This window comes from Hippocampus guttulatus, chromosome 10 (genome assembly GCF_054856545.1).
Source record: "Hippocampus guttulatus isolate MCC_2025c chromosome 10, RoL_Hgut_1.0, whole genome shotgun sequence".
NCBI classification, from domain to species: Eukaryota; Metazoa; Chordata; class Actinopteri; order Syngnathiformes; family Syngnathidae; genus Hippocampus; species Hippocampus guttulatus.
In genome coordinates this window covers 15,127,575-15,146,926 of record NC_141270.1, presented here as the reverse complement: position 1 = coordinate 15,146,926, position 19,352 = coordinate 15,127,575, and the positions used below count along the sequence as shown (strand labels likewise).

Here is a 19,352-nt window from a genome sequence, read left to right as displayed (position 1 = left end):
CAGAAAATGGATGGATATCTGATTACATGATTACTTTTTTTTTTTTTTGCTCATATCATCATAATCCATCCATATCTGGAGTGGACCACATGTAGGAAAATAAAACAACAAAACAAGCAAGTGGTGTAACTCCAATATTATTTCTCACAACCAATTAAATAAGCATCAGACTGATGCCAATTAACACGTCATGACATACCACTGTTATATCATTAAAAAGACACAAATGACAGACACATTTTTTTTCAGTGTACTGAAATCATTTTGAAATTTTAATTGGAGCTTTATAAAGAGTTACTATCATGCTGACAAGAATCCGATGAAATACATCTCATATATTTTTTTAGCCTGAAATGAAACACAATTACTTTCAACAGTTTTTGTTTTGGGTGACATTCAAGGATCTCCAAAATGTCACCTAGTTTATTCATATCTGAGGTCCATGTCACGACGACACCGAAACCAAACATTTTAGTCATTTGGTGGTCAGTAAACAAGCACCGGGTTTCATACAGGCTGATCAGAAGCATCATGCCAACACCCGCAGAGCCACAGACTGCTGTTTATTTGAAACAGGAACATAGAGCACCAAGATAAAAAAGCAAAAAATAAAAAATAAAAACACCTACAAAATCAAAGCACATTTGAAACACCCAAAGAGACTAAAGAACATATCGTAGTACAAGTCAGAAACAGTCAAGTCACCTTTAATTTCACTTTTAGCTTGATCACCTTGAACAGTAGCGCCCGGCAGGTTACCTCAGATGGAGCTGGCTGCTCATATGAATGGCAGTTAAGGAGGAGGTGTCAGGGCTTGTCAGAATTCTGAAGACTTTCAGCCTCCAAAGACAGCCGTGTGTGTTCTATACATTCGCTTGTGTTTCTTTGTAGTCAATGACAATTATTAAAGTACAGACCCTATATAAAAATATGAGTACCTAGTTCAGCATCATGACATTTAGACCATATGTTTATATATTCATAAATAATTCAAGACATATATAAATAAATATTCTATGTGCATTTTATAAATCTCCATAAAAGCCTTTGCTTAGTACAGACTCCAAATGCTGAGCCGGCTGACCCTGATGTCCGGAGGTCTGGGTGAAAGGCCAAGTGTTCGCTGGTGTCGCATGCCAACGTTCCTCTCACCGTGCCAGTCTCTAACCGTGCTGGCATTCGTTCTTACTGCAGGAGGCCTGGCGTTCGATCTGCCATGTACCCTCTTCATATGTGCAGTAGCAGATTGTACACTCATCGATCTTCACCTCTCGTCCGGCCGGTATCACCGTTGTGTCTGCGAAGCAGTTGGGTCCTGTTGACAAGAAGAAAAATGGAAAATGGGAACTGCAAAGCAACAACCAGAATCAGACCAATAACGGCGGCCACATATAAATAATCTGTATCGAAACTTTGTTTGAGTCTTATTGCTTTTCACCCATTCTGACTGACTGATTCCTCCTCTTTTCTTCATATGCGACTAATTAATTTTTCCACTTCCACATTTTCAATATTCAGCTTTTCAATATTGAGACTCGCTAGTAGGACTCATAATTGTATTTTTCGAGGAAAGTACATTTTCAAGTCGGAAGATGTGGTTTGACTCATTTTCAAGTACAATGCTTGGTGTCATGATTCGGTTTAGGTACCAACAGGTGGCACTGTAGGGCTCCCCTGGCAGCTGCACACCTGTTGGTCATAGGTAATCAGGCCTTTAAAAGGACTCCCAGCCCGAACACTCGGTGTCGGGTCATTGTTGCTTCTTGCTACTGTCATGTGTGTTGCTACTTGCTACTGTCATGTGTGTTGCTGTTTGGTCTTAGTTTCTGTCATGTTTAGTTCATTGTTATGTTTTAGCTTTAATCATGGTTTTTGTTTGATACTTTGGACTTTGTGTGTTTGGGATTTAGTTTTCTTTGTTTTAAATACAATTCTTCAAATACACCCTGCTCCTCCCTCCTGCCTGCTTTTTGGGGTCCACCACCACCTCGCATACGTGACACTTGGATTTAGTTTGGTTAAATCAAAACGGACTTTCTGATTCAAATCGCTTTTCGGCCTCTAATTGCATCATCATTGTGCGTTGTCCTTATGAGGATAAAGTGGTTCCTGAAAATGGATGGGTGGATGGATTTTCAAGTAAAGTGCAGAATTCATGGTTTCATCAATCCCAGCAAGTCCTGAAGTAGACCCATAGCATTATACTACCACCACGGTCTTTTGCATATTGACATTTATCCATTTTCTCCTTTGTTCAGTCATTCTTGAGCCTTATCAAGAGAAATAACAAAATTAGCTAGAGTTTTCTCATAGATGTAGTCATTTGAACAAATTCGTTATTTCAGAAGTGTGCATCAAACCGTTAACCGTTGACAGTACCCAAAGAAGCAGATTTCTCATGCTGTAAAAGATTGTTGACTTCCTGGCTCCGTGGCAAAATTCTTCTTTAATTAAAATTCGATAAGATTACAACTGGGCTGTCCCGAAATCACGTTATGAGGATGAAAAGGGCAAGAAAACAAATATGATATCTTGCGATAAGGTTTGTAATACTGTCGGTGCCACGTGGTGCCCTTTTCTGACCGACGGTAATCAGAAGCAAACAACACCGAAGACATTTTACAGGATGCATGAAAGTTTTCACTAGGGCCATTTAAAAGGTGGAATTTACACTCTGACATTTTCCCCAAACTGCCAGGAATCACCCAAAGGACTCAGATCCGCTTCTACTTTAGCTTTTCACTGCCATTAACAGGCTCTTGAGACCAATGAGTGGCCGCCCTTGTTTTATGCAGAGAAGCATTTTCCTTTTAGCATCAGACGAGGGATCCACATTTTTTTTAATTACAGGAATTGAAAACGTTGCAAATGTATCTGTTGGTGTAATAGGAAGGAGCAAAAGCCAAATCTCACAAAATAATGTTAGCCTTCTCAAAGTCTTATTTTTATAGTCCTGGGTCACTATACTCATCAATCGGAAGCGTCTGTCGCTTTCGTAGTCATACAAAAGCCATTTGTGAAGCAGAAAGGTGCCTTAACATTTTCTTTTTTATTAATATTTTAAATGAAGGCACTGGTGCTCTCTGTTCAGACAAGTCTTTCCTTATTAGTGCAATTTGAATGGGTTCGCTGAAATGACATTTTTTGTTCAAATAATATTTGCTGTTGCCTTGTTTGCTGTTGCTTTTGTAATTATATTTTTAGATTTTGCAACAGATTCCTTGATTAGTCAGTAACAATTTACAAATGTGCTTCCACTAAAAAATAATTTTTAAAAAAGCCGCTAAGGCTGCTTTTTAGGGAATAAACCAGTAGTGCTACACAACAGCAATTCAGTCTCTCTCTTTTTTTAAGCATCATCAAACCCTTTCAGATCTGGAATAGTTGGTCTCCAATTTTTTTCCTACAGATTTAATCGAAGCAGAGCATTATGTGTCACTGTACCAACAACCATAAACAAAGAAAAGAGAAATCTTTGAAATTCATACAATTTCTTTGAGTAGGGTCATTAAATTTAGTGGATTTCAATGAGACAAATCAAATGATCAGGGATTTTTTTGTCATGGTTTTGTTGGGACCAACAGGTGGCACTGTAGGGCTCCGCCTGCAGCTGCACACCTGTTGGTCTTTGTGTCATTAGTTTGTTTGTTTAAAAGGACTCCCGGCACGACCACTCAGTGTCGGGTCATTGTTGTGTGCTGCTGTGTACACATGTCATGGTTTGTTTTCAGTCTTCAGGTTTTGTTTGCTACTTTGTTTCCTGTCATTTCTGGACTTTATTTGAGTGAGTTTTTGGAGTTTGTTTCTCCTGTGTACTCCGGTTTGTGTTTTTGTTAAATACATTTTGGTCACTCCTCTCTGCCTTCCTGCTCTTTGGGGTCCTCTGCACTACCATCATGCAAAACACGACATGTTTATTTTTATTTTTACTGGATTGGCATTGTAGTCCATTCAAATGTATCATGATCTTTGCAACTGAAAGCAAAGAATCATCGTTTGCCTCTTCTGCTTCAGTTTCATGTCTGCTTGTTTGATGAGCACCACCTACCATACAACAAAATTTTGATTTGCTTGATGCAATACGCAAAAAAAAGATGGTCGCCCTCCATGTCTTGAAACAACCATTTCTGACACTGATAGACAACAAACATCTTATTTAATGAGAGATTCGCCTTCTGGCCCCTTTTTCTGATCCTCTACTAAGTACATTGGCGTGGATGGCTATTGACTAGTTCAGGGTGTACTGCACCTCTCGAATCGCAGATGTGCTAACCTTGCTGCCAAGCTCTTTGGTGGTACTTGGAAAAGCACCACAATGCCTCAAGCACCAATCTAACTGCTTGTACCAGAGTCAGTCAAAACAATGTGTATGCACCTCAATAAAAGGGTAACCCGCATAAAGATTTTAATGCCAAATTTATTCAGACATCACAAACCCCAACAAGAGATGCTCAAAGTGGTGGACATAAATTTCCGCACATCTTGTCATGATTCTATTTTTGTTTGGATGAGACATTTGGTTTTGTTTCATAGTTTTTTCTTTCCACATGTGCTTTTGTCTTCCTTGTTTTGGTTTTGTTTCCACCCGTTCCTGTCATCCGGGTCCCTTGTGTTCACCAATCAGTTTCCTCAACCCTTTGTGTCTTGTTGAGGTGTTCCCTGTTGTCTCGTCTCGTCAGTTTGATTGTACAGGTATTTGGTTCCCTGGTTTCTGTCAGTCTTTGTCAGATTGTTGTTTGTCAGATTGAGGGGGGTTGTGAATACATTGGGTTCAGTACACCCGACTTCTCCTGGCTCACTGCTTTTTGGATTCTCTACCATCACGCTCAACATGACACATTTATGTGTATGGCAAACTAATGCTTGAGTGACATTGGTTTTAGTGTCCAATGGGACTGTAGCACATGCATTTTCAATTTCTTGTGATACAAAGTATTCTTTAGGATACTATGGAGGAGTTGAACACATGAAAATGTCTGTGAAGCAATTCCATTTGGACCTTTTGGCCAATGTTTCCAAAGTAGAAGTATAAACACACAAAACTCATTTGAATGGTAGATGCTCATTGCTACATTTATGGAAATTATATTGATAGATCATTCCACCAAATTTTTGTTTGTGGTCGACGTTTTGGGATGGTTGTTGTCTCCTGAAGGTGCTTTTGTCTTCAGCCACCAGGAAGAAAAACAGAGCCCATAAAGCATCCATTATCTCCCCAGCTGCACCACACTAAATATCAACTTGACAGGAATTGTTTCTCGCAGCATCAGGTATAGCATAACAATGGCCATTTCTTGCACTAACAAGCTCTCATGCTGCTGTGTTATACATTACTATGTAATTAGGAGACTGAAAAATGAGGAGTCTTTCCGCTGCAGCCGCCGCGTTTCATTGGGTGTCAGCACCCAGAGGAAGTGTGCTGCTAGCACATCAATCAATGCGAACAGCCTGTCAAAATGTCAGCTTTAACACATTCATGAGTCCGTTAGATGCCGGCATACACCCTTGCTGGGGAACAGCTCATCCTGTGGCCGCGAACCGCTGTCGTTCCTGATTCATCATCATTAGGGGTCTTTACAACGGCTTCTCAAGTATAATGTATCAAAGACTTGCAAGGACAATAGTATCAGAAAGCAAACGTTCAACTTCATCTTGATTATAGTCGATGGAACACTTTATACAGTTGCATTGGAACATGTATAGCGCATTCATTTTTATCACCCTTTTATTCATTTGTCATGGCTTCATGAATACGCAGGCTTCATCTGCAACACTCCGTTTTTCTTTGCAGCACACTCCGTACCACAAGAGCTTTTCAACAACACTCAACAGAGACAAATGGACTGTGCATGTGGACCCGGACATTCGCTACAGTCTGTTAAGAGGTGACAAAGGCCGCATGAGGAAATGATATGCCATTAGCACCTGTAGCTTCAAAGCAGTACCACATCATGGAACGGAAGAGAAGACACGTTCAAACCATCACATCCCATCATTCCAAAAAAATCGAATAAAAGTAAACCAAACGATCTCAATTATCCAGAGAGCAAAGTAGCTGAAATCACTCATGTTAATGGACTTCTTGGGTGTATTTGCATTATAAATGCAGAGTAAAAGTGTCAGTGATATGGAAAGATATATAACATGAGGGACCAACTGAATAAAACTATGAATAAATGAATTCAGGATATTCATAGCTTAGAGTGCCTGTGTTACGTCCACCATAATCTTTTCTTTTTCATGTTATACAACCGAGAATCTTCATTGATGAATCCACCTGGACACTGGCAGCCTGTCTATTGTAATCATGAGCCTATACTAGCTGTCTTCGGACAGCAGGCAGAGTACAGTACACCCTGAAGTGGGACAATGGGCTGAGAAACAACCTTCATAGTGTTCTTTTTTATTTTTTTCACCCACATCTAAAGAGGCCTTTTATTCTTGCCTTAATTCAAATCAGCCTTTATTCCTCTTGGCAGCAGTGCCGCCATGTCTCTATTTGAAGTGATACTGGCTCCGGTTCACACCGTTTATCACATCTCCGCAGATTAGTGCTGACCCTAATGACTGGGTCTCGAAGATCACCATTTGTTTCCTTGTACGTCACCCGCCAAAGACACCAAGAATTGGTTGGCGCCATGGCCAAGTTGATGAGGAGAGAAGCCTCTCGGGTGTTAATTTCTTTATTTTAACATCCTTCCAAAGCAGGTAGTGCAAAATATTGATTTTACATGGAAAATAGGAGATGGGCGAAATAATCGATTTGCTTGTCTGCATGAGGAAAAGATAGTGACATGAGTAAATGCAGCGAACCGTCACTTTTCAACATGCAGCAGATCTACGAGTAGATTTAGCAGTGTTTCATTTTGTTTGTTTGTTTTTAACTTGGTTCTCATGAGCGGAATAGCCAGGGCATGTTTGCTGTACTTCACAGACCCGATTTCTGTGATTTATTTAATGACAGCAACTGGGATTGCTGACAGAGATCTGCAGATCAATGGACTTCACCATCATTCGAAAGTGGCGGAGACAGTGACCACACAGGAAAGAAAAGGCTAACAGCCAAACAAAACGCTAACCCCTTCAAAACGGCGATTCCAAGCCTCTTTCTTGCCAACTTCCAACTCAACAATAAAATGGATGACGTACGACTGCAGTACTTGGTGATGGTTATAATGGAGACGCGACATGGACTCTTACCATATATCCAGGACTCTGCGAACACGCCACGCTTGCTTCAGAGCTAATAGAACCAATCAGTCTGCTAAGAAACGTGGAGTAGGTCTGTGTGTGTGTGTGTGTGTATATCTATGTCTATATATATATATACAGTATATGAACACCATTTGGTGCCCTAACGCCAAAATTAAGGACATTTGCTGCTGTCCAAACATCGATTATGTTGCAGTGTAGAGCCCCTCTAGCTGCAGAGAGAACCCACATTGATTATCATAATTTAATTGGCTTATGTGCCACCCCAAGCTAATGCAAATGTTGCTATGGAGACACTACAGCGTACAATAGACAAACAGATGGCTGCGTACCGAGACTCTATTATAACAGCAGTAGAAGACTTTGTCATGCAAGCATTAAGTCTTTGGTGTAAATCAAGTTGCGACACACAGCCATTGTATGATGTTAACTATCTGGACTGTCTTCCCATTGCACTCAAATTCTGTGTAAGGGTTTTGACATTGCATAGCCACTCCAACTACATACACTTAGCACTTCCTGGTTCACTACTCCTGTCCTGTTCCATTGCATTTCTTCAGCACAGAGTACAGTGCACATATACTGCAGATCAGGGGTGTCAAACACATGACCCGCGGGCCGGAACCGGCCTCCAAGGAGGTTCCATCAGGCCCGCGGGATAATTTAAAAGTGAAAAAAAATGCATATAAGACACGGAATTAATATTTTTAATAAAGTGCAATTCATGGATTATCCGCTAGGGGGCAAACTGTTTTGATCAGAGTAGAAGACACCAACAGTCTCAGTCTTGTCACTGAGACAAACCCAACACCGCAGACGCTGTCAAGGACATGTGAATACTTTATTCTTTACAAATTTAATAGCACTCTCCTTAGTTTGTAAGGTGTAGGCAGGGATTAAATTTAGATTTTATATGCACATGTGTAAATGGTTGAAAAATTCCTTTCTTTATACATCTCGTTTAATCTTGAAGTGCATTACTATATTTTTCAATACCAATTGTTAAAGTTTTGTGCCTTTGTACAATCAGTGGGATCGGTTGCAATGCATATACGTGAATGATAAAAGTAAATTGCACATTTGTCTCAGGAAATCTAAAGTGCTTCATGAAGTGTTTTGTAAAAAACATGTTCATTAAATTTCAAATTGTTCTTCATGTTCTTGTGCTTCCTTAGACCAAAAACAAAGGAAAGACAAATTATTTTGTTTAATTATAGCAGATTAGGGTATAATTTAAATGGACCGACCCATCTACCAAGGCCATATGTGGCCCACAATGTGAAATGAGTTTGACACCCCTGCTGTAGAGAGTGGTGAGAGAGAGAGATAATAGATAGATAGATAGATAGATACACTCATACAAATACAAAGATCCAAGCGATGTTCAATACCACTTATTTTTCTCTTTCCTCTTTGCATCACATTGTCCACACATATTCTTTTTAAGAGTGACTAAATGAAACTTGACAGCATCCAGCTCATGTCAGTCACAATCTTTATCGGTAAAAGCATTCAGGTTGAGTAAAATGCATCGAACCTGCCTGAATTCACAGCTGTTCTTTGATATTCATGAACAACTGTCTGGGCGAGATGTCAGCGATGCCTCACACTTTCATCTTCATCCCCTGGCTCTCCCCCAAATGTCTCTATGCATAACAAGCGAATAACACATCTGAGACAGGAGACCCTGGCATAAGCATCGATTTTGCATGTCTGAAAAGGCCACGATAATGCCAGTGCATAAATGATGAACAGATCAAACGTTGCAACACTTTACAGTATTTAACAATCAAAATGACACAAAAGAAAAATGCAGACTGGCTATATCACCCAGAGAGCAGAGATGCTGAATGAGGAATCTCATTCAGATACTTACCGTAGGACTAACGTTTTACCCTTTCATCCATTTGTTTAATTTTGTCAATGTTTGTGTACCTTGCTTTTCAACATAGGCACTGCAACAGTAATTTACTCAGTGGTGGTACAGCACCCTTGGAGGAGGAATCTGTTGTTTTCCTATTAATGCGATAAGCTTTGATGTGACACATTGCCGACAAGCTTTTAACATCTGTTGCACTTAAACAGCATATGCTCACGAGGCGACAACATTCATGACTGTCGATAACCTTATTTTACACTAATTACTGTGTAGGGCGAACACGTTTTCCCTTTTCTCTTGCATGTAGAATCTGTGTGATTAATAGTGGGTCGGTGGAATGTGACAGCTATTACCATTGCAATTCTCACCTTTAAGGACACATCATGGCAAAGGGTAATGAAGTTCAGTTACTATATGTCAATATAAGTTTATGGATGACTCAACCACTTCTGTTTCCGTGTATCAAATACATATCGCAAATATCTATTTACACGAAAGAGCTCCTGCGTAGCTGCGAGGTAAACTGAAAAAAATGAATTGCATTTCTTTGTACAGCACTTGGCGCAATTAAAGCTGAAATCATCTCAAAAACTTAATGCGCTGGAGAAACAGCAAAGCCGTTTATGAATTAGCTTCAGAAATATCTTAATTTTTATAAATCTTTAATTAAAATTTGCTGTTGATCAATGTTATTATTTTTTTAATTCCACCACTCACACTTTTTTGTCCCATTGATATTCATATTCTATTTTATAAGTAAATTTAAGCAAGCGTGCATGCATGGAAATTGGGTGCTGGCAATACATTGTTCTTGCAAAGAACCATAAAATGGACTCGACTGACTAAATTGGAAAATAATTGAACTTCCTGTCACTTACAAGAGAGCAAATTGTATCATAATTGAAATGGCTAGGTTAAAATATGCGGTGATATTTTTCAAGTTTAATCAGAAAGGTAGACTTAATACGGCAAACATCTTTGCCGGAGAAGCAGAAACATTGTACTTTTGGGAGAAAAGGTGCATGATTTCATCTGACTACAAATGCCACTTTCAATTTGGTGCATGCTTTCAGATGCATGTCACACAGAATGAAATCAGCAATAAATACATTGAAGGAAAAATAACGGGCTGCTCTTGTTGAGCCATTTTTTTATCAAAACTCTACATCCCCTGTTTAAAATGACAATGTATTCAATGTTCTGCAGTGTGGGGATGTTAGAGAGTGTGGCTAAGTTTGTGTGGGAGTAAGTGTGTGTGTGTGTGTGTGTGTGTGTGTGTGTGTGTGTGTGTGTGAGAGAGAGAGAGAATGTGTATGCATTCGGGGCATCTTAGGGGGTGCAAAATTTCAAGTGGAAAAACTATTTCAAACAGCATTTAAGATGAGAGCCTTGACAGCAGTGTTTGTCCTGGCGTATTCTAAAGACACCATGTAATCCAGCCAGCATCAAGGTTCTGCGATGTGCTTCAACATTGGATGGCACTGGTTTTATAGGGCACGTAAAAAAAGAAGAAGACAAGGAAGATGGAAAAAAAGAAGGAGGAGGAGACACAGCAAGAAGAAAGAAGTGCCGAAAGTAGTAATAATTGTATTCGCAGTCGTAGTAGTAGTAGTCAAGTCAAGTCAAGTCAACAGTATTTATAGAGCACTTTCAAACAGCCATCGCTGCATACAAAGTGCTGTACGTGGAGCAATTTAACATGCACAATAAACAGTAAGACAAATCGGTAATAAAGGCGGTAGAAAGCACCAAACAGTAAAACCAAGAACAAATCTAAGTCATGCTGAGTCGAATGCCAAAGAATACAAGTGAGTTTTGAGGAGAGTTTTGAAGATGGGCAGCGAGGAGGCTTGCCGAATGTTCAGTGGGAGGTCATTCCAGAGAGAGGGACCAGCAACAGAAAAGGCTCGATCCCCTCTGAGCCTCAGTTTAGTTCTTGGTACTTCTAATAAGGTCTGGTCCACAGACCTGAGGCGCCGGGCAGGTGTGTAGGGGCGGATGAGCTCAGAGAGGTAAGGTGGCGCGAGATTATTCAGAGATTTGAAAACAAATAAGAGGATCTTGAAAATAACTCTAAAACGAATGGGGAGCCAGTGAAGGGATGCCAGAGTAGGAGTTATGTGCTCCCTCTTACGAGTACCAGTCAAGAGGCGAGCAGCGGCATTCTGGACCAGCTAGTAGTGGTGGTGATATCAGTGGTGTAATTGTGTAAAACTGGGCATACTAGTCATCAAGGTTCCCACACGGTCTTAAAAAGTCTTAAAGGCATTGAATTTAGGAATTTGGAAATAATACCCGAAAAAGATCTGGGTCTTGAATGGTATTCTGTGTGTAACTTGTCTGAGAGTGCAATTTTTTCTCTTGCGTGCTCTTTGACTTGCAATGCGAAGCCAGCGCAAAAGAAACTAAAATAGTGGTAAATAAGCTACTTGGTGCAACCATAATGAATCAAATCAAAACAAGCTGGAAGAAGATGTCTTGACTAGGGGAAATTCAGGGGTCGAGGTCTCTTTGAGTGCAGAAGAGACAGGGACTACGAATATGAAGAGCAGTGTAACTTTACAGAGTCCAGGTTTCCTTTGAGAATATTTTCTTCTGGCATGGCTAAGAACCCTACAAGAAAGTTGAATTTGCGAACAACAGGACAAGACAACTGGTATAAAATACGACATTTTATCCACCTAAAAGTACTTGGTATTAGTATCGTATCGATAATATGGGCTCCCGTGTTTACTTGGTATCGATCGATAACCAATCTCAGGTATCGCACAGCTCAAAAAAAACAGGCTCGAGTGCTGTGATAGTGAAGCTGTTTTATTCATTTTGTCAAAAATGTTCCATGCGCTGTTGTTGTCGCACCTTATCACATTAAAGCCGGACTGACAGCTGGAATATGTAGAGACTTTTATTTTGTAGATGCCACGGGACGTTTTCAATGAATCATCACGCGTCATATGCACATCTATACAATCCTGCATAATTGCTCATCAATATCTTTCCGTATACACTGATTGATTGGTTTGGTGTGATTAAATGGATATTCAATTCTTTGCAGAGCATCACACCACGTGTTTAGTGATAATCAATTTCATTTTAGGAGATCTTTTTTCATGCTATTCACACAAACAGTGCCCAAACCCGATGTTGGGTTCAATCGCCATAGCACAAAATCTTTACAGTCCTTCAAATGTCTCAGAATCTGATGAGTAAGTTGTCTCTAGTGTTCTGCTGTCTGCTGCAATTTTATCTTCAGGCCTGCCGGCTCACTTTGATTCGGGATGGCTTCATTGTACGTTTGCGATGCGCCGTGTGTGTGTTCATTGCTTTAAACTTACCTTGTTGGTGGTGCCGCACGGTTAATTACAGAGCTCGCTGTCTGTCTGGTATAATTTCCTGTCTTACAGGCTACGGCGTATATGAACAGATAATATCATTTAATACGGGGCTATTTCTTGCTGTCACAGTTCTCCTTTGAATGAGAGCAGCAGGAGGTTGGGCATCACTGTATTTATGTGTCGGATGCAGGTGTGTGTGTGTTCTAACGTCCATGTATCTGACTCAGTCAACAATATTGTAGCAACAGCTAGGGGTTGACTACCTGAAGTTGACGATAAATTGATGAAGGTCCAGTCCAAGTCGATTCATTGGTGATGTCGTTGGTGTTTTACAAAAGATGTTTACTTGTTTTCAACACAGTACGATGGTATCCAACCTTTTTTTTTGCGCCGCGGACCCGGTTTCACATGAACCCTTTCATGCACCCTGTAACCTGATAACATGATAAGCTGTCCACTGTAGTAACCGCTATCCCAGAAAGTGTTAAGACATATTTTGACTGACTGGCGTAGAAAGAAATTTAAAAAAAGGTTTAAAACTACAATTCACTATCACACCTGTAGTTGTAATTAATGAGAGTCTGCATGTATTTTTTTTTTTCAAAGAGCCGGCCAGTTGCATCTTGTGGTCCATATCATATCATGTTGTAAGATGGGACATGCTCCTAAAAAAATTATGAATCTTTCTCCGTTTCACAGCTTTTATTTCACTTTTATTGGATTTGCAAGCCACTGTGTTGTCAGTCTTATTTTTGGTTAAACATTTCCACACACTCGTAGTCTAGTGGAACTCTATGCCATAAAATGACAAGCGTTTCTAGTGCGTTTTGTGATATGTTATAAAGTTCTTGTTAATCACAAAGATGTTGCCCGCGCACTATTGAACATAACATTTTGGCACCTATAACTGAGATTTTTGTGATGCTTCCCTCCATCCTTGCTGCCAGTCCCGTGGTGCTGCCGGTGTAAATATTTTAAGAAGAGCGTCAATCGGAATCACCTAAAATAGTGAGGCGAACCACTATTCTCAACCATCATAGTTTTGTACCATCGCTCGACAGAGTTGTTATAGTTTATCTTTTGCGGAGTTGACTTTTTTAAAATTGCAACCCCGATATCCTTATTGCTTGAAAAAGTTGATATTTTGACCAGAGAATGGCACAGTTTCTCATTCAGAAACAGCAGAGCGACAGCAGTGCTCCCTTCGATATATTGAACTCAAGCTTATGATAATAAGAATGCAATCCGCTGCAACACAGCATATCCTTCTCGGCTGAAAGAGCATGCGGGCTTGGTGGCAGTTGTGAATATTATTTTACACCCAGGGCCACATCTGTCTCGAAACAGATGTGCATACAGCTAAAGCTCAGCAAATCTACTGTGGAATCCAAAGGAGAAAAGATGGAGCAGAGCCCAAACGCAACACATAGCAGTGTCAGCATGTGAAAATTCACAACTGAACAGAAGATCGTCGGGGGTGTCTGCCAAAATACAGCAGGTAAATATGACTGTCTACTCCCGGTGTATGCTGAGTGGGAAAGAAACAGGATTTTATTTTTTTTTTGCTTTTCATTTGTGTTATGATGATGGACCATCACCAACAGTCTTCTTTTATTTATTCACTTGGTTGCAATGTAATCTACCTTTCTTTGTATCTCTTCTCAAAGCCATTCGGTAAAGGATTTTCAAAATTTCACTTGTGAAGATGAAGCTCTGTGCCAACATGATAACGCCATAATCTCTTTTCTACTTTGAAGGGATTCAAGCAGGACTGTTGCACTCTAACTGGCTTTTTGTGTGCAACATTTTCGATGTCGTCTTCCTCTGGCAGATTTGCTCGTAGCAACAAAACTCAGAGGAAAAACAAAACGGCAATACTTAATAATCTGACTTGAGGGGTATATACGATATCAGCTTTGTCATTCTTTTTGCTGAAGGAAGCAATGTTGATGACATATCTACAGTACATTGAATGGTATTGGAGTCGCACAGACGTACAAAACGAGAAACAGATAAATAGGACACGAGGACATGCCGTCATTAATCATTTGAAACAGATTTGACTTGAATCGACTGCGCTGCATGATTTCAAACGGGCCAATGCCGAGTTTTACCACCACCTTCAAGACATGAGAATGCAGTACCTCTACTCATGATGACACACCCCACCGAGACATCCGTGTACCACAGAGCATACGCTGGAGCCTGTCTTTGAAATGAGCTGGCAATGAAGAATAATTTGTCAAACTGCAGAAAGACACATGGCTGACAAGCCGCATGCAAGACATGACCTTTGAGAAGCAGCTACTAAGGTACGACACAAAAGCGCGCGCACACCCAGAGTTCATTGTAGGATCAATATTTTTCACCGTTTTCATTTTAAAAGAGAACATGCAAGATTCAAGTTAGAAATGTAATATTAAAGGATTAGGGTAATGTCCTTTAAAAAAAAATGCATTGTCGGTTGAGTGAAATCACCTCAACTTGGTTTATGTAGCACAACAGAACAACAGATTCTATCTTCAGGCACTTCTTTAAAAATGGAAAATGTCTAGCTGTATTAACCTTGTTAGAGGCATCGAACCCAACCAGTTTATATGCACGTTCACCGAACTCTTCATTAGTTTAAAAAAAAAGTGATTTTTTTTTTTTACAAATTCAAGACATTAAAAAACACATTCATTAAAAATAGAAAAAAGTAAATAAAATTACATGGCCTAAGTGTAGTTTTTAAAAAATTGTATGACGTACTATCACAACAGTCACATGGTGACTACAGGGCGAACTAAATTTCTCGCAGCACTGATTGGACACGCGGTTTAAAGTGATCATCTGCAACCACTGATGGCCAAGCGGGCGTGTCATAACTAATTGACATGTTGAATCGGGTGCGTCCTTTCTTCCATGGCAGAGGCTCCGTCAAACTCCCCTGGGGTTTGATCGAACCCGGTTAAGAACCACTGGTCTAGGAAGACACACCTCGCACATTCAAGTGAAACAACACATCACCACATGAATAGGGACGCTCTGATACGAGTATCGCCATCGCTGCTGATATTATAACTTTGTACTCCTACTCATACTCATAAAACTGCTCGGAAACGATGACACCAATACTGTACCGCTTTCCCAGCCTCTTATACACTACACCTCTCTGAGTGCGCAGTGTGAAGCTCGGCAGATGGCCGACAGTTCTTGAAAAACAACTCAACGGGCATTTATTGACATTCCGAGATCAAGTTTACAGTAACTGAACATAATAAAGAGGATTACACATTTGCTTAGTCTTGCAAAGGACCACTAGCTTCGCTTTATCTTAACACATACCGCGGAACCCTACAGACAGGCTAACAAATAGCACGGAACTTGCCGAAAAAACCTTTAAATAATGAATTTTCAAAGATTTTAGCAACAAATACAGAAAGACGACACAACAATACTCAGCAGTCAAATATTATTTCTACTCTGGGAAAAGCGAGTTATATTACTGCAGCTTTGCACTGGTGTTCATATTTATATCTTTTCATCAACTCCTCTTTATTTCGTCTACATGTACTCCCGCTTTGGAGGCTAAGGCGTGCACGTTAAATCAAAGGTGTTGTTTTTTTCATCGTGCATTGTGGCCACATGTGCACGTGGACTGTTATTCAGTGAACGGTAACACACTGACATCAATCACTTGAATGCACATTTGACGAGACAAATCAAAATTTGAACTGGGCACTTAGACCTGCAGTGTAAATCTAGCAATGCAACCCGTACACACTGGAAGACCGTGGATGGTGAAGGCAGTCCTTTGTTGATTTGGATAGATTGACTGAATCTGTGGGCTGCAGATTCATTTCAAATAACTCTTGCTCCTCCACTTACCGCTTTTGCAGATTGGACAGCACTGGTCCGGCTCATATTCCGGGTCCACACATTCTGTCTGAGGGCAGGCTGAAACAGAACACAGCACCTCTCCGCTTGGCTCACATCGACATTTCTCACACGGAGACACCTGGAAAACCAAATTAGCACATTGAGAAGGAGATCACAAATACACACAGTGGAAGCATCCTTTTCTAATTAATTCCTTGACATCCTTCTTTCACAATAGCAGCATGACAAAATTACAAAAAAAATAAAATAAATGCATTTTCTATGTTGTAACAGAATCGCCTTTTGAGGGAATGATTTTGTGTGATATGACCGGTTGAAAATCCGGTCAAAAAAACAGCTTTGGGTCAAACAGTACGACTTCATGGCGGCATGGTGCGCTGGTTAGTATGCCCGCCTCACAATACACAGGTGCAGGGTTCAATCCCGGGTCCGGTCTTCCTTTGTGGAATTTGCATGTTGTCCCCGTGTCTGCGTGGGTTTTCTCCGGGTTTCCTCCCACATGCCAAAAATATGCATGGCAGGTTAATGAAGCACACTAAATTTCGCCTAGGTGTGAGGGTGAGTTTGAATGGTTGTTTGTCCAATGTGTGCCCTGCGATTGGCTGGCTCCCAGTTCAGGGTGTACCCCGACTACTGCCCAAAGACACCTGGGATAAGCTCTAGCATGTGCGCAATCCCCGTGAGGATAAAGTGGCTAAGAAAATGGATGCGTGATGCAACTCCATTATTTCTCAAAGTCCTCCACCCTTTCATGTCATCTTCTATTCGGGGAACTCCCTTCTCTTATTGGCTGATAAATTTCCATTAAAAATATCCACCAGTTGCTCAAACAGGCAAAAATTTCAAGACGGTCAACAGGTCGAAATTATTGTGATTCACTATTTGAAACGGCGACTCTTGTCCTAAGAACTTGACTTAACTAGCGCAAATGGAAGATTATTTTAGAGAAAAGCAAGTCACATATTCAGTGGTCAATAGTTTGTTTTTGTTTTTTTTATGTGAATGTATTTGTTTTGAAGAATTTTAGAGGCACTGGAAATGCTCATTCCATATTCTGAAGAAAATCGCACGAGGACGGCAGCCACTCAAATGGTCTACTCTTGCATGTACATTAAAATTAAATGCAACATTTAAAAGTGTCTTAAGTTTGTCTTTTTGGGGGGTTTTAAGCGGCATAGAAACCAAAAAAAAAGTGTTTAATGTGACGCACAAGTAACACTCTACATAGAACATAATGAGAGGAGTCCTTTCCACAAGTACAACAATTCAATCCAAATGGAACACATTTCCAGTAAGGTGTCTTACATTTCAGCTTTCACACAGAATATCCTTAACACTTCAATGTCATTTTGAGCCATCTGTAACTTCTTGTTGACTTTACGGTTAATCAAGTGACAATGAAGTCATGAGTCAGTATGACATTATCATTATGGGTTTATAAAAATAAATACATTTTTTAAAAAACACACTTTTACTAGGGTATTTTGACAAATCAACTCTAAAATCCCTTTCAAGGCTGTACTTTTTATTTAGTTTTTCGTTTTAAATTAGGTCAACCTATCTGAAAATACAGCCTGTGTCATGTTCTGCTTGTTTTGTTTTGTTTGTGTTTCAGCACCAGCTGGAGAGTTGGGCGTGACCCTTCAGTGGTCTCTCGTCATGGAATCAAGCGCCTGTATATTTAAGGACTGCCACGAGCCTCTTTGTGGGATTATTGCTCTTGATCAGCTGTTATTGCCCAAGTGCTGTTTTCTAGACTCCTTGCTCTTGTTCATAGCCGATTTTCTCGTCATAGCTTTGCTTTTCTGCATGTGTTCATCTTGTCGGAGTATCGCGTCTCTCTTGGTTTTCTTGCTCGTGAGATTGAACTCTTTTCATTCTGTTTGGTGTGTGTAGTCTTACCTTGCCTTTTGCAAGCGGCTTTTACTCTGTGTTTAGTTTTTTCTGTTTTTTGTTCGCCAGCGATTTAAGTTCTTTACTGTGTTGGTATCTCGCTTTTCTGTAAATAGATTTTTTGTTCAGTCATTTAAGTGAGTCTTTGGTGATATCCCACTTCCTACTGGTCTGTGTTCGGACTGTATCTCCTTGTTCCTCTCCCTATTAGAGTTCCAAACAACAACATGCACTCATGCATATGAAAGATACTGAATCGATTCAGAAAATAAATCTGATTATTGATTACGAAATCACATAATGCCAGCAGAATGAATACAGTGGAAAGCAGAAGTGGGGCACCTGCCAGAAAGCCACTGCGGCACACAAAGTGAATCTAAGCAATAAGGTTGCGCCATATCATGCCGTCCGAGATAATACTGATATTCTTTTTTTCCCACAACACAAAAATTGTGATGGTATTGCAAGTGTTTTCACTTCTATACATCCATGCAGAAACAACAAACGATCAAGTTAAAACATGAGAGCAGAGCAGTAGGATGTCAACATCAGCGGCTGATTTATTTTTATTTTTTTTACTATTCTGAAAATGATTTCATTTCCATTGTTGCGTCTCGAGACTCCCAAGGCTAAGCAAAGTAATTTACAACACATTAATACCGGGGCGAATGATTCCAGAAATCATAACTTTGAAGACGCCACTGATCCAACATTGCGAGCCACCTGAGTGAATCATGCTCACTGATATTTACGTTGAGGAATATAAAAAGTCCTGTGCTTGAGGCATGTTATGTAAATTACTTGCTCTCGTCTTGTATGCTTGAAGGCCCTGCTCGTACCTCCTCTGGCTAGCATGTACATACAGTACATGGCTGGCTGTTCATGTACAGCAAGTCCGTCCGTTGCATCATGTTATGCCAAACTCAAAGCAGTTAAACTGCAATACATTACATTTACCTTCATAAATAAATTTGACTCGACCTTTTGGTTTGTTTGGTCTGTCTGTGGCTGTGGCTCAGAGGAATATGACCACCTCACACATCTGTGACATCAGAACACGAATTGAGTGTTTCAGTAACCAAAACAACCCCATTCGATTTTTTTTTCGTTGTCGTTGGAAAATGTTTTTATTTTAGTTTATGTGGCGCAGT

The 19,352-nt window shown here is 40.2% G+C and overlaps 1 protein-coding gene across 3 annotated transcripts in view; it reads right to left on the bottom strand.

Annotated features, from left to right (window-relative positions):
- Positions 1 to 238: 238 nt before the first annotated feature.
- The window catches only part of vwc2 (von Willebrand factor C domain containing 2), a 35,954-nt gene continuing 16,840 nt past the window's right edge, over positions 239 to 19,352 (bottom strand). For all 3 annotated transcript variants that reach the window (XM_086122856.1, XM_086122857.1, XM_086122858.1), the window contains 2 exons: positions 16,297 to 16,426; positions 239 to 1,315 (listed from right to left, as the gene is read on the bottom strand). In XM_086122856.1, coding sequence (XP_085978982.1) covers positions 1,164 to 1,315; positions 16,297 to 16,426 — 282 coding nt within the window. In that variant the 3' untranslated portion in view covers positions 239 to 1,163. The remainder of the gene's footprint in view (positions 1,316 to 16,296; positions 16,427 to 19,352) is intronic.